The 14,865-nt window shown below is 54.6% G+C and overlaps 1 protein-coding gene across 1 annotated transcript in view; it reads right to left on the minus strand.

Annotated features, from left to right (window-relative positions):
* The window catches only part of MACF1 (microtubule actin crosslinking factor 1), a 146,877-nt gene that overhangs the window by 69,267 nt on the left and 62,745 nt on the right, over positions 1–14,865 (minus strand). The window contains exons 36-45 of the mRNA XM_082494162.1: positions 7,879–13,173; positions 6,371–6,520; positions 5,733–5,948; positions 5,479–5,628; positions 4,396–4,629; positions 2,806–2,955; positions 2,483–2,716; positions 1,896–2,123; positions 928–1,449; positions 395–571 (exon numbers count right to left, since the gene is read on the minus strand). Of these exons, the coding sequence (XP_082350288.1) occupies positions 395–571; positions 928–1,449; positions 1,896–2,123; positions 2,483–2,716; positions 2,806–2,955; positions 4,396–4,629; positions 5,479–5,628; positions 5,733–5,948; positions 6,371–6,520; positions 7,879–13,173 (7,356 nt within the window). The remainder of the gene's footprint in view (positions 1–394; positions 572–927; positions 1,450–1,895; positions 2,124–2,482; positions 2,717–2,805; positions 2,956–4,395; positions 4,630–5,478; positions 5,629–5,732; positions 5,949–6,370; positions 6,521–7,878; positions 13,174–14,865) is intronic.

Consider the following 14,865-nt stretch of genomic DNA (forward strand, 5'->3'; position numbering starts at 1 on the left):
GGATCCTGTTCACTTCATCACAAAATCACTAAGAACAATAATAACGTAGGTTGGAAGGTCCAACCCCACGCTGCAGGCAGAGCTGGATCAGAAGGTCTGGGCTGTCCCAGCACCCCGCCACCCTCATGGGGGAGGAATGTCCCCACCACGTCCCGCTGGGATGTCCCCTGTGGCAGTCCGTGACTGCAACCCCTGGTCCTCCCTCTGAGCACCTCTCAGAAGAGTCTGACTCCACCTGACCTGCAGCGCCGGGACCTGCTGAGCCTCCAGGTGCATCTTTGCACTCAACCAGCAATAAAATCAAAGGGGTCGAGTCTCTTTCCCGCTGCCCACTGCTCAGAGCAGCCGCCAAATTCCCATACAGGCTCCAGGAGATCACCCAAGGACCCCGTACCTTCGCGCTGGCGAGCTGCTTTTGCAGAACAGCCGGATCTGAAGAAACCGTCTCGGAGAGCAGTTTCCCAATGGCAGTTTCGCTCTCCTGCAGCCACGTCCTGAGAGATTCTGCCACCTCCTGGAACTGCTGGTAGTGATCCAGCAGGGTGTTCAGGTGGGAGCCAAGCTTGGTGCACTGCAACGGAGCAACAAGACATTACGGGAGGATGCACATAAGCACCGAGCAACCTCGGCACCGGTGGAAAATGCACAGAAATCATCATGAAAGAAAAAACAATTAAAAAACCAATCTTGCCATATGTGTTAAAGGAATTACAGGAGGCAATACGCAGACCGACACCAAGACAGAGGGTGTTACTCCTGCCCAAGCCCTGAAGAGGTCAATCCTTGTCCTACAACCTACATACGTGCTAGAAGTCCCGCCAGACACTCAAGAGAAACGTCCCTCTGCCACTCCTGCTCGTTCCACACGCACAGGAGGAAAACAGCACGCAGAGTTCAACTCCCAGCCCTGCAAAGCCCTTCCCGTACCTTGGAGTGTAGCGTGGTGTATCGCTGCGTCGCATCCTCCAGCTTGCTCTTGACCACGCTCCCGGACATCGGCGGCCGGGACCCCGCGTCCCCAGCAGCTCCCTCCACATCCAGCACCTTCTGCCCCGACATGGTGACAAACCGCAGGTCGCCTTTGTGGGAGATCACGTCTTCTGAGAAGCTCCCCTGCCGCAGGAGCAGCTGCCGGAGGGCGGCGGGGTGGCTGTCCCCCTTGTACATCCCCTCCAGATCTCGCTCCGCTTGCTTCAGCCAAGCCTCGAACTCCCCGTGATCCCGCAAGAACTTCTGCAGCTCATCCCGCAGGACTTGCACTTGCTTCAGCCGCGTTTCCGACTGCGAGAGGGAAGCCGTGTACTGGTCCTTCAGCTCCGCCAGTCGGCCCTGGAGCCGGTCCCGCTCCTCCCCAGCCAGGCTGTGGCCGTGCTTGTCCAGGAAAGCCTGCGCCGACTGCGTGGCCAGGATGACGTCCTGCTGCTGGGACAGCAGCTCCTGGTGCTGGGCCTGAAAGATGCCGTCGGGCAAAGGTGATGCTCGCGACCGAGGGTCTCTGGCCACAGCGCCCCGTGGGTGCGGCGAGGCCACGCGCGGGACTGAGCCTCGGCAGCCTCCCACGGCTCTCGCAAGGTGGGGGAACAGCCCAAGGTGGGGAGAGAGGCAGGAGCTCTGCCCACCGGAGAGTAACCCCTTCTCTGAGTGCGACGGGCACCATCTCTCGTTACCCTGATTGCACCGTGGCACCCACCCACCCACCGACGCAGAGCGCACGTCCCCCAGAAAACCAGGCAGGGACTTTCCCAAGTTTCCCATATGGAAAATCACCCTGGACACATGTTTCGGAAGCCAGACCCATCCAACGCCCCGTCCCGCTCCCAGCTGCGTCGGCAGCTGGAGGCAGGGTCAGCGCGTCAGGCAGAAAGCTTTGAGAGGGACGAGGTGTCCATGCTGACCTTCAGCCTCTCGTACTGCTCATCCAGGCTCTCGGCAGCGCTGTCTGCTCCCACGACGTGGCCGTCTGGGACGTCCCGAGTGCCCGTCCCCGCTCGCACCCCTGGCGCTCGCTCGATGGGGTGCGGTCTGTACTCCGGGAGCCCTCCCTTCTGCTCCAGCGATGCCACCCAGTTCAAAAGGGAATCAATCTTATTGCTGTTTTCCTCCAGCTCTTTGGCAGCTTTCACCTGAAAGCACAAAGGCTCCAGATAAGAGTGGCCCATTTTATGCATGTTCATAACGCGCGTGGAGGTGCCCGATGCTCCCGCTCCCGTTAAAGGTTGGCCCAAAGGCAGAGCGAGGCGCCTTTTATCCCCCCCAGTTTCCTCCACAACCAGCTCGTCTGTGCCCACAGCTCTCGAGGCGTTTCACGAGGGGACACAGCATCAGTGCCCCACCTCGCCCAAGGCCCAGAGAGGAGCAGTGAATTCCTTTATCCCGCATCACCCAGACGAACGCCAGGACCTCGAACGAATCTGACTGCACCGACTGGACCTCACTGCCCTCCTCGAGCAGAACCCGGGGGCTGCAGCTCTTTGCACGTTACCTTTTCGGTCTCCTGCTGCACTGCAGCAGTCACAGCGCTCTCCAGCTCCTTCTGGGCCGTCTCTGTCCTCTCCTGCAGGGACTGGTACTGCTCCTTGGCACGCTGGAGCTTCTCTTGCAGTGCTGCCAGCTCCCCGGGCTCCATCTTCGCCTTGTTCTCCTCCAAAAACTCCTCTGTGCTTTTCAGGACGCCGGCGAAGGAGGCGGCTCGGGTGTGCATGTTCCTCTGCAGCTCCTAAGCAGACGCCGCCGTAAGGCTCCGCGCGCCCCCGAGGCAGCGCCGAGCCTCTCCGCCTTCTCACCCCCCTTTTTTAAAGCACTGACCTTAACATCGCTTTGCCTCTGCTGCAAGGCCGACAGGTCCCCTTCGCCGGCCGCTCTCTGCTGCTCCGCCAGCGTGTCCTCTGCCTGGCCCAGCCAGCGGCTCAGCTCGGCCAGGCTCTGCGCCCGGGCTGCCTGCTGCTCCTGCAGCGTCTGCGGGCAGAGGGAAGGGGAGAGGGGACAGTTAGTACCTGGGCTGCACCTCCGCTCACGCACGTCGCTGAAAGGCAAGGCGAGAGGTTACAGCTGGAGCATCTCCTGAAGACGAGGATGCAGCGCAGAAACCGGCTTTTGCAGCTCTCCGCGTGCTCCCTCTCCCTCTCCGGCTCACGCGCCGCGGGAACGGGGCTGAGGTGCGGAGTCCCTGCCGAGCAGGAGCCGCTCGCCGCACGGTTGCCACCGTTCCGGCAGGTTTCCCTCAATCCGCTCTTTGAGAAGCCAGGCGAGCTGCGCCGTGGAGCTCCGCTCCAGGTCACACGCTCCCCTCCTGGCAGAGCTCAGCCAGAAGTTTCTGTGCTTTTTTCCATTCCGCTTCACAAACGTTAAAACTGCAGCAGAAACTCGTCTAAGGAGAGGTAACGACAACCTGCGGTCAGGCAGCACCACTGTGGAGCCCCGAACAACCTAAGCAGGCTGGTTTTTTGATGCTGGGGATGGAGAGGGAGCCCGGGAGAGAGAAAGCGGTTCTGCAGCTGATCCAGCTCCTCCGGTCTGCTGCCAGAGCACAATACAGAAGCGCCTGTTTGAGCAATTGAGCATGATGTGACCCGAGAGTCCCTGCAACGTTCCCGTTCCCCTTTCCCAGGGGAGATAAAGGCTTTTGAGTTTCCCTGGGCATTTCAGCAAGGTGATGTACAAACTTTTGCAAAACACTGTGCTTGTTTCTCCCAGTCATAAGATAAACAACAGAAGCAAATTGAAAGAGCCTTCTTAAGAGCTCTTCAGCTGCAAAGCGAGTTCTTCCTGGGTTAGGATGGGCGCACACTCAATCTGAAAAAGCAAAGCAAACTGGTTAATATACACACACACTCCAGAGAGGACAGGCAAGAGTTACAGAGAGCAATTGTTAATAAAAACCACATTAATCCTGTCTTGAACAAGAGGATCCATGCAGTGACGGCTGCTGCAGCAACGCAGCAGAGACCTGAGGACTCGCTTTTGCAGCCCCCTGCTGCCTCGACGCCCCGTCAGCTGTTTCGCTGGGACAGCAATACCTGACTCGTGCGGTGGAAATAAGACATTAAAAGCACCGGGTGCCTGCGGTGGCCCCTCTGCACCGGGATTTTCTGGTGGGGTTACAGAGACCAGGGTTTATTCCACCCAGCCCAAAGCACCGCGATGTCTAGCGGAGGACTGCCCGGCTCTGCTACCCAGGCAGGGCTCTATCTTTTGGGAGGAAAGCGACTTTCCGCCTGGGAGTTACGTGGTAGGAAGAAGACAGACTTTAGAGGAAGCTCATGATGTGCAATGAAAAGTCAAACCGCGAGCGGCATGCACGCGAAATCCCAAATATGAGGTGTCTCAGCGCACGTTCTTGTGGCCGGGAAGCGCTTCAGCGAGCAAACGGCAGCCAGGAAGCAGATGTCTCACAACCTTCACCTGATCCGTCTGCTCCGCTTGCTGGAGACAGACCTGCAGGACCTCCACCCGAGCCGTCACCCGCTCCGACAGGTCCCGGAAAGCCTTCTGCAGCTCATTGAGCAGCCTCAGCAGCTGCCTGCTCTGCTGAGGGGTCAAGTCCTGGGCGTGCTCCGAGATAAGGAACTGGATGTCGAAGGCAGTGGCGTCCAGCTGAGACTTGGTGTCTGCGAGGGGCTCTTTCAGCTCCTGAACGGGAGAGAAAAGACCCGTCAGGCAAAACGACTCCTCAGCCAGCGCTTTCCTGCCCCGCCAGCTTCACCCGGGACACGCAGACAGGCAGCAGCGCGCACCCATAAAAAGCAGTTTGTCACCAGAACAATATATTCCAGAAATCCCACAGGGTCCCAAAAGCACACTCGGCACGGAGGTGCCAGCAGTTTTCCAACGCTCCTCTGCACCGGGCTGCCAGCACCTCGCCGCCAGCACCTCGCCAAGGCGTTGCTTGGACCCTGCGTGCCAGGCTGCCCCGGGGTCTGAAGACGACCCTGAAGATGACCCAGACCCGGAGCCGCCAGAAGCCCCGTCCAGTCCATGGTGACCCCACACGCCACCATCAGCTCTCAAAGCCTTTGATCCCCCAACTTCACCACCAGGGCGCTACCAGCAAACAGCACATGCTGAACTGACCAGATCTTGAGAGCTATAACTAAAAGGTGAATAAACGTGGAGGGGAGCCCGGGCTCCTCGTACAGTCGATGGAGACCGGGGCGGGTGTGATGGAGGGGGCTCCCAGAGCCCCCATGGAGGACACAACTCTCTCCTCAACATCGCAGAGCCTGACGGGAATCCCTCCTGGTCGCTCAGCCCCACCACACACCTGCGTTGGAGCACGTTCCCCACACGGCCAACGCAGACGGTTTGTGCATTGTAGAAACAAATGACTTTTGAGCAAATACAATATTGTTGCTCCTCCTGCAACACAGGATAAGGGCAAACCCTTGGTAGGCTCCAGGAGGGAAGTGGGATTAAAAGCTTCTCTGCGCAGAGAACAGCAACTTCATCAGCCAGAAGGATTAGGGACATTGCCATGGTTACCTTGTAGTGCTGGAGGCAGCGACTCAAGCTGTTGGCATCAGTGGCGTGGGGGTAATCGCTGCCATCCAGCGACTCTGCGGTGCCAGAGACCCAGCTCAGCAGCTCCTGGAGTTTGCCCTGGAGAGTCTCGTGATGTGCCAGGATTTTAGCCTGCAAATCAGAAACGCATCATTGAAAGAAGGAGCAGAGCGCTCCAGGGAAGGAGCGTTGGGATGCTCAGGGGTGGGGGGCAGCAGCAGTGGGGACAGCTCTACCTTTTCGCTTTCTGCTGCCCCGCGAAGGTTTTGCAGCCGGGACTCCAGGACATCGCTCGCGGAGCTCAAAGACTTCTGGAGGTTCTTGGCATCCTTCTCCAAAGCCTTCAGTAATTGCTCAGGGACTTCTTCAGGGGGGTTGGCCACAATCCGCTGCACGGCGTCCAACTCCTGATTCACCGGGAAGCTCAGCTCCTGCAGCTCAGCGCCCAGTGCCTGAGGCAAGACAGCAGCGTTATGTCTAAGATACGGTGACTTCATCTTCCCACTGCCAAAACCGAGGAAAGGTTTCGGAGACCCAGCTCCGAACGCTGTGTCTATCTCCTAGAAAGATTCATCCCCCTCCTCCAGCCCCGCTCAGCTGCCAGCACTCGCCTGTCTCTCTCCAGGCTGTAAAATTAATTTCGGCCGCCCTTAGGTTATTGTCTAAGCAGGGAGGAGAAGGTGAGCCAGAGGCAGTGCCAGCGCGGGGAGGGACAGGGTTCGCGTATAAAAGCCCGTTAAACCTGAGTCTGACCTCCCCGGCTGGCTCCCAGCAGCAGGGAGGAGGCGCAGGGGCTGCGCGTGAAGCCGGGGAGAGGAGAGACGAGCTCGGTCCTGCCTGACGCCCTGCCTAAGCCCGGCCCAGCCTCGCTCACCTCCGCCTGCTGCAGCAGGTCGTGCAGCGCCGCCAAATTCTGCTCCGCCGGCTGCACCCGTTTGATCCGCATCTCGATGTCGCGGAGCATGGAGAGGTACGATATCAGCTTCTCATCGTGCTCCAGACACATCTTCTTGCTGAACATGATCTACAGAACCAAACAGTAAAACAAAACCTCAGATTTAGACAGAAAAGACAACAAAGGATTATATACTGTTCTTTTTTTCAAAGAAGAAATCTGTTAATAACATTCCATTTCAGGGACTTTCCACTCGCTAGCCTTATCTACAAGATTTACTACAGGAAAAATAAAACACACGGCTCTTTTTCCAACATAAGCTTATAAATGGCAAGAGATCGCTGGTGTTGCAGTAAAAGTGCCAAAAAAGAGTCCGACTTATTAGTCATTTATAAGTAATGCTCTCGCAAAGAGAAGCCACAATGAAGCCTTGAGTGTTTTCAGTCCTACATCACTGGGTCCTTTGCCAAATCCACTGCAGCTGATACTGCAACATCGAGCTCAAACGTCCACTCCTCTTGTTCTGGTTGTCCTCTGTGCTGAGGACATTGGGCAGATTTAACATCAAACATGAGTGCATCCTCAGCAAGTTTGCCGATGACACCAAGCTGTTTGGCAAGGTAGTCACGCTGGAGGGGAGGGATGCCATCCAGAGGGACCTGGACAGCCTGGAGAGGTCACCGTGCCAACCTCATGCAGTTCAACCAGGCCAAGTGCAGGGTCTTACATCTGGGTCGGGGCAATCCCAAGCACAACTCCAGGCTGGGTGGGGAATGGCTGGAGAGCAGCCCTGGGGAGAAGGCCCTGGAGGTGCTGAGTGACGAGAAGCTCAACATGAGCTGGCCATGTGTGATTGCAGCCCAGAAGGCCGACCGTATCCTGGGCTGCATCAGGAGTGTGGCCAGCAGGTCAAAGGAGGGGATTCTGCCCCTCTACTCCACTCTTGTGAGACGCCACCTGGAGTGCTGCATCCAGCTCGGGAGTCCCCAACAGAAGGACATGGACCTGCTGGAGCGTGTCCAGAGGAGAGCCACGAAGATGATCCGAGGGCTGGAGCACCTCTCCTATGAGGAGAGGCTGAAAGAGTTGGGGCTGTTCAGCCTGGAGAAGAGAAGGCTCCGGGGAGACCTTATTGCGGCCTTCCAGTCCCTAAAGGGGGCCTACAAGAGAGCTGGGGAGGGACTTTTTACTGGGGCATGTAGCGATAGGACGAGGGGGAATGGCTTTAAACCGGAAGAGGGCAGGTTCAGATTGAACATTAGGAAGAAGTTTTTCCCTGTGAGGGTGGTGCGGCACTGGCCCAGGTTGCCCAGAGAGGTTGTTGAGGCCCCATCCCTGGAGGTGTTCTAGCGGGAGGTGTCCCTGCCCATAGCAGGGGGGTTGGAACTGGATGATTTTCAAGGTCCTTTCCAACCTAAACCATTCTATGATTCTATACCCAAATAGCTCATAAAAAAATGTCAAAATAGCAAAAAGCATCAATTTACCTGGGCTGGTCTCGTGGATTCCCTCGAGGTTTCCAGCAGCTCTCCCTCCACTATGACAGGTAAGAGTAAGCCCCGATCGCCGGGACCCGGCTGCCTGCTCCTCTCCTGGGGTGTTTCTCCTTGGGATTTGGGGGGAACAGGGGCACCTCCTTGGCCTGTGCTGATCTCCGCCATTTGCTCTTGCCGTGTCTCTTCTCCAAGCTCAAGGACTGCAGAGGTTTCCTGAACTTCTCTGGGTTCCTCTCTAATAATTAATTCATCGGGCGGTTCGCCTGCGGCAGGGGCTGCACTGGACACATCACTGGTGGTTTCCACCGTGGTGTTTTTCTGGGTCATCCTCTCTTCCAGGCTAAGTGCCACCGAGGAACTGTCACCATTTCTGATCCCACCTTCCATCACCTCTTGAGCTTCCCCTTGTCCTGGGGGAACAGGGAACAGCTGACCTCCAGTCAGGTTTTCCTTATCCTTCTCAGAAGTTGTTTTCTTTTCTTTTCCATCCCTGCTGCTCCCCATGTGCTGGGCTACGTCCCTTGCCAACCCAGCAGTAATCGTGGTGGTGGTGTCATGTTTTGGTTCTGACATGCTTGAGACAAAGTCCCCCTCCTCCTTCTTCCCTGGAATTTCTATGGAAATCAGATGAGGAAGGGACTGCTTTTCCACAGAAGGTTTCTCAGGCTGAGCGCTGTCTCCTGGGATATCTGTCTGCTTTGTTTTCTTTTTCTTGCTTTTCTGTTTTTGGGTAGGTTTTAGCTCAGTTTCACTTGGTTTTTCTTCATCAGCTGCACCTTCTGCACCCAGTCTCGGGGTTTCTCCTCCGACGTGCTTGATAGTTTTTTCACCTGTGAGCTTGTCTCCTGCAGGCTTCACAGGGACGCCAATCTCCGGGGCTTCTCCAGGCTCTGTAGGACCCATCTCTCCCTTCCCTTCACCCCCAGTAACAGGTCCCCTCGGGGCTGCCGGTGTTACCCCACCCAGGCTGCCCGCTCGCTCTCCTTGCTCAGGAGCCACCACTGAACCTTCTTCACCTGCCACAGCTCCCTCTGCACTTACAAACCCTCTCCTCCCCGTCCTCTCCTCGCTGTCCTCCGCTCTCTGAAGCGTCTCTGTGTCCAAGAACAACTGCTCTTCCTCCAATTCCAATCCCTCCACCTTCTCTGTCCCTCGACCTACTTCTCTCCTCGATTCCTTCCCCCAAGCTGCTCTCACCTGGAAGCTGCTTTTTGCAATTCCTTTTTCCACAGCCCGTACTACCACCGTCTCTTCAGGGAGAGATGCCGTACCTAATCCCGAGGGGTATTCCGGAGTCAGTTCAACCTTTTCTTGGGGATGATGTGTTACACCGTCCTCTGAAGTTTCTTGAGGTTTTGATTTCCCTTCTGTCAGTGTCACTGGAGATCTCTCAGTGGTGGTGGTCGCACCTCCCACCGCATCGTAGCTCACAGCTTCAGATCCAGCTTTGCGCTCAGCACCGTCGGACTTCTTAGCAGCACTGGTAGAGATGACATCATCTTCCTCTTTTGGAGATTTTTTTCCCATTTTTTCCTGGAAAAGGTGGGGTCTATCTGCTTTGCAGACCTCAGAACCATATTTGTCTTCGGATATTTGGGCCTCCTGAAGACTTGCAGCCAGTTTTTGGCTAACCAGCTCTTTTTCGACAGCTTCCTTTAAAGTCAATCTTTTCCCACTACCAACATCAACGATCCCCCCAGCCCTCATCTGGTTGGCAGCGATGAGTTTGGCCATCTGCTCATCCAGCAGCCCTCGCTCCACCGCAGCCCTCAGGGAGAGCCTCTTGCTGACAGTGCCCTCCACGATCCCCCCACCGTCTGCCTGAGCCTGCAGCAACCGCAGGGCGGGCAGAGGGTCCACCTTCCCCACCCTCACCGCCTCGGCGCACGTGAGCTTGTTCCCCGTCACCTCATCCTTGACGCCTCTGAAGGGATGGACCTCCAGATACCTCTGGCCAGACTCAATGTCAATTTTACATTTCTTTATGAACTCCGAGTAGGGAACGATCACGCAGGCCTCGGGATCTACAATTCCTTCTTTCATTTCTGAAGATGACAGGACTTTCTCCATAACCTGCTCGGGCAGCAAGCCCTCCTTTACCGCTTGACAGAGTGCCAGTCTCTGGCCAGAAGCCGGATCAAGAATGCTTCCACTCCCAGCCTGGATTTCTTGCACTTTCCTCTGGAAATCCGGACTAACGAGCCCTAACGATACTGCCTGGGGCAAGGGCAGTTTCTCCTTTGTAACTGGATGAACATAGTCCTGCAGGCACACGCTTTCAGCTTTCGTGAGTTCGTTGCATAAATCTTGATCGATCAAACCATGTTTCATTGCGTTGTTTACCGAAAGCCTCATTCCAGACACGTGATGGATGATTCCTCCATCTGCAATCTGCTTGGTCAAGAGCTGAAAAGCTTTTTCCTTTTTCAGGAGCCCTTTTTCAACAGACTGCGCAACAGTCAAAGGCTGTTTGGTTTTAGGATCCACAATTCCACTGGTCTCAGCCTGTAAGCTAATGAGCTTCTGTCTGGTCACCTCATCCCTGCCTTTCCCTTTGGAAGCCTTCTCCAGCTTGACCAGCTCTTTCTGACTTGTTGGCTCTATGAGACCCAGATTTGAAGCCAAAGTGACCGATACTTTCTTGCCACGTTTCAAGTCAACGATCCCTCCAGTAACCACCTGCCCTTCCAAGATCCTCATTGCCGTTTCCTTGTCCAGAAGGCCAACTGCAGCCGCATCCTTGATAGAGTAGACGAAGTTATTGCCTGGGTCAAGAACCCCGCTTATCGCTTTGTCAGATGTGAGTACCTTCTGGAGAAGGTTCTCATCCATCAGACCTTCTTCAATGACGTCCTCGGTGGTTAATGATTCACATGTATGCGAGTCAAAGAAGCCACTGAACATCTTCATTTTCTCCATTAGTTTCACAGCTGTGTGACTGGGCACCACTCCATGGGCTACTGCTTCATTTAGAAGAAGAGTCTTCCCCGTCTGCTTATGGATTATGCCACCACTTTGGAGCTGTGTCAAGAGCATTTCCAAAGTCTCCTCCGCTTCCTGCTCCGCAGGGGCTGGCAGGGATGTTTCATCAACACTCTCATCACCTAATACTTCTTCTCCTTCTCCTTCTTGCACTTCCAACACACTTTCAATGTTTTCACTTTGCCTCGCTGCTTGCTCCACCTCTCCAGTTTTAGGGAGCACCACCTCCTCTCCTCCCAACACGCCATTCTCAATTGTTTCCTCGTTTAGCAAATAAATCTCTCTAACATCTTCTGCCTCTAGTTCAGGTTCCTCCACACCCTGAGACCTCTCTGCCATGATTTCCAGTCTCTCTCTGCTTTCTGAAACATCCATTGATACGCAGATTTCGCTTTTCACAAAAACCATCCCACTTTGTGGTGCCCTCTTCTGATCTTTGATACTTTCCACTCCATCTACTGTAGTAGGCTTGGACTCTTCTTCTGCCTCAATCATCACTTCCTCTGTTTCTCTGAATCCAATACCAAGGTCACCGGGATGTCCTGGCATCGGTAATTGTACCTGATGTTTGTCCTTGCTTGTAGAAGCTACTTGCTGTCTTCCAAATTCAGCATCATCTTCACTCTTGATGGAAGCCTGTTCGGTATGAATCTGCTTTTGCTCCTCCACAAGCAGGATATCTTCTGCATCCTCTAACAGGAGGCTTTCAGATCCCATCACCACTTCCCCATTCTCCAAAGCAGTTCTGAGTGGTAGGACCTTTTCGCTTTGTTCTTTTGAAGGAGCAAATTGAAACTCAAGCTCCTGCACGGCCAAGCCATTGCAAGGCTCCCTTTCAAGAGCTGCATCTGTCTTTGTCTCCTCAAACCCTCCACCCTCTTCCAACACACGTGCAGCACAGGATCCATTTTCTTGGGTTTGGATGAGGGCTTTAGTGAGATTGTTCAACTCCCCATCTACTAAGAGCAGCTTCTGGCCATCATGGATGTTGATGTAGCTGTGGGTCATCAAGTGGAACATCAGCTTTTCGTCGTCACTCCTTAGCAGAGGGTCACTTTGCTCTTTGTGACTTGTGGGACTCCTTCCAGAAGAGCTCTGGCCATGCCTGCTTCTGCTTGGAGAGCCAGCAAGCTGCACGCCAGCCATGACATCAGGTATGACTGTTGATTTCAGCTTCTTCGCCACACCTCTCTCCAAGATGCCATGTTCAACTGCTTTCTTCCAGGACAACACCTCAGTGGTTTCTGGTATAAAGACAGCCTTAATGAGTTGCCTCTTGCTGAGAATCTTGTAAATCAACTCTGTAGACAGGATTCCTTGCTCTAAAGCATCTGCAACCGGGACGATCTCCCCCGTCTCTGGCCACAGGAGCCCCATGAAGGACCAGAGGGATTCCAGAACCACCAACGCAATCCTTGGTGCTACCAACTCTTTCCTTACAGCTTCATCAATTGTCAGTCTCTCTCCCGTGACGGTATCGATGATGCCACCTGTCTGAAGTTGCCGGATAAGAAGTGTGCATGCCAAATCCTGGTCAATTAAATTATGCCTCACAGCTTCGTCCACAGTCAGCCTGTGCCCTGTTCTGGGGTCAACAATGCCACCGGCGACGAGGTGGGCTTCCAGCAACCTGACCGTTACCTGCCTGTCTATCAGCCCTTCCTGGACGGCACGGAAGATGCTGACTTTTCTGCCTGATTTCAAGCTCACCATCCCACCCGCCAGCTGCTTGACTGGGAGCAGCCTCAGCCCAGTCTCTTGGTGGATGATGCATCGGTGCATGAGCTCAGGCAGACTGATTTTCTCAGCAGTGTTGGGGTCAATCAAATCTTTGCCACTCTCCAGGTGAGACAGAAGTCTGGAATAAAGCTGGGGGGTAAGGAGCCTTTCTTGCACCGCTGTCTCCATGCTGATTCTGCCCTGATGGGCTTTAAAGCCCCCGGTGACAAGCTCAGCTTCAAGAATCTTTAGCCCAATGCTCTCACTGATCCTCCCCTCTTCTACCGCAGCAACGACAGGTAGGAGCTGCCTCCCTTCACGGCTGACTTCTTCCACCCGGTGGAGAGCGTCCTTCAATTCCTGCAGCACCCGGAATGTCCTGAGATCGATGATGTTTCTTGCCAGACCTTTCTCCAAGGAGAGTTTCTCATTGGTCTCTGGAACAACTAAGTCAGATGTGATAACCTGAGCCTCCAAGAGGACGAGGCCAGTGTCCTGATCTATAAGACCTCTCTGCATGGCACCAAAGACAGGAAATATCTCTACCGTGCCAAGATCGATCACTCCTGACACTGCTTCGCTGCCCTAGAACAGAAAGAGAAGGAAAAGAATTAAATCAAAATTGAGCATTGCCAGCACTCAGATGGTGCGAGGTCCAGGGAGGTCCCAGTTTCAAAAAAAAAAAAAAAAAAAAAAAAAGTTTAAAAACCCTAAAACAGGCTAGAAAGCGAGTCCCAAAGTGTTTGGAATGCAACTCCAAAGGCATCACAGCACGCAAATTGGTGCATTTGCCAGCTTGCGCATTGCCAGCAAGTTTTAATGCTCATCTAGTCCACCACCCAGGGCAGCACGGGGATGCTCCCAACATCCACCAACAGTAATGCAGCAAAGCCGCAAGCAGCAAAACCCAGAAGTGCTTCTAATGCTCCATGGAGAAACAGAGGGAAGGAGACCAACAAGCACACCAAAGCCGTTCAGCAACTCCAGTTTTAAGAAGTACAGACAATACAAATCCCGCTGTGTACTTGGAGCAGAAAAAAACCCCAAAGGTGTCCACTTCAGGGTATCTAGGAACCTCTCCCAGCGCAGTTTCCACCCTCACTCCTGCCATGCTTTAAATCCCGCACTTCCCCAAGCAGACCTCACGTGCCGGGACAGCTGGAGAACACCGCAGAGCCCTCTGCTGCGGAGCAGCTCCCCAGCCACACAGCCCGGCCATGCGTTAGGGCAGGAGCGCTGCATGCAGGGCAGCTCCCCGAGCACGGCCACCGGCACCCGTTCTGCCCCGCTCCAGCGCCTCGCAGTAGCCACGCTCTTCAGACAGGGCAAGGGGAGAAATAGAAGAAGTTGGAGGTCCCAGCACGGAAATGGTGAGAGACTGGGAAGAGACCATCTACTCTGGTGTTTCTGGAGGGGCTGTTCTCTTCTTGTGGGTATCCCCACAGGGAGGGTCATAATTAAGATGATAAAGAGTAACGGCGCTTTGGACATTTGTCCAAACTGGTCCCACTGGTTGGGTATAAAGTTGGCCCAAGCCCTAAAATAATTTTGTGGGGATAGGGAGGAAGGAATCTGCATTGTGGAATTAATTCCTTTTGCATCCCCAAGACCGTCAGTTTATTATTTTTTTGATGGGTGAGTCTAACAGCACCGGCAGCTGGGGGTGGCTGTAGCCGCGGCACAGCTCGGGTCCAGCACAGCGGAGGACACATCCCCCACCACACCGCTCTGCAGATCCCCCCCTGCTCTGCTGCGGAGCCCGGGCAAACCCGCTGGGAAACCCTAAGCCTTCCACCACCATCACCAGCCTCAGGCATGCACGTTCGGAGATGAACAAGCCGTGGAAAGACAGAGAAGAGGAAGGGAGGGGGGGAAGAGGAAGATAAAAAAGGAGATGGGAGGGAAGGGGGGTAAAAGGCTTTTACTTACCCGAGTTGCAGGGTGTGCCTTGAGCAGTTAAAGACAGAGCCTTATGGAGCAGTTCAGCCGTATCACACACAGTGTAAAGCTTGGTGTTAGCGTCCAGCATGCGACTGTTTTGTTTGCAAAAAGAACCCCCCACACAGGTCGTCCTCTTTCGCTTTGTGTGTTTTGTTTGTTTAAATCCCGGAGGGTTAGTTAAACTTGTAAGCAAGGATGTCAGTTAATCTTAAAAACAGTTGACATGAAACACAAACTGTACAGGGACACATCATGCTCAATTTAGCGCGTTCTGCTTTGCATTTTTGTCTTTTATAACTCCTCTCTGACAGTTGGATGTTTCCAGCAAGCAAATGT

The sequence above is a fragment of the Vanellus vanellus genome (assembly GCF_965231255.1).
Source record: "Vanellus vanellus genome assembly, chromosome: 22".
Lineage (NCBI taxonomy): Eukaryota > Metazoa > Chordata > Aves > Charadriiformes > Charadriidae > Vanellus > Vanellus vanellus.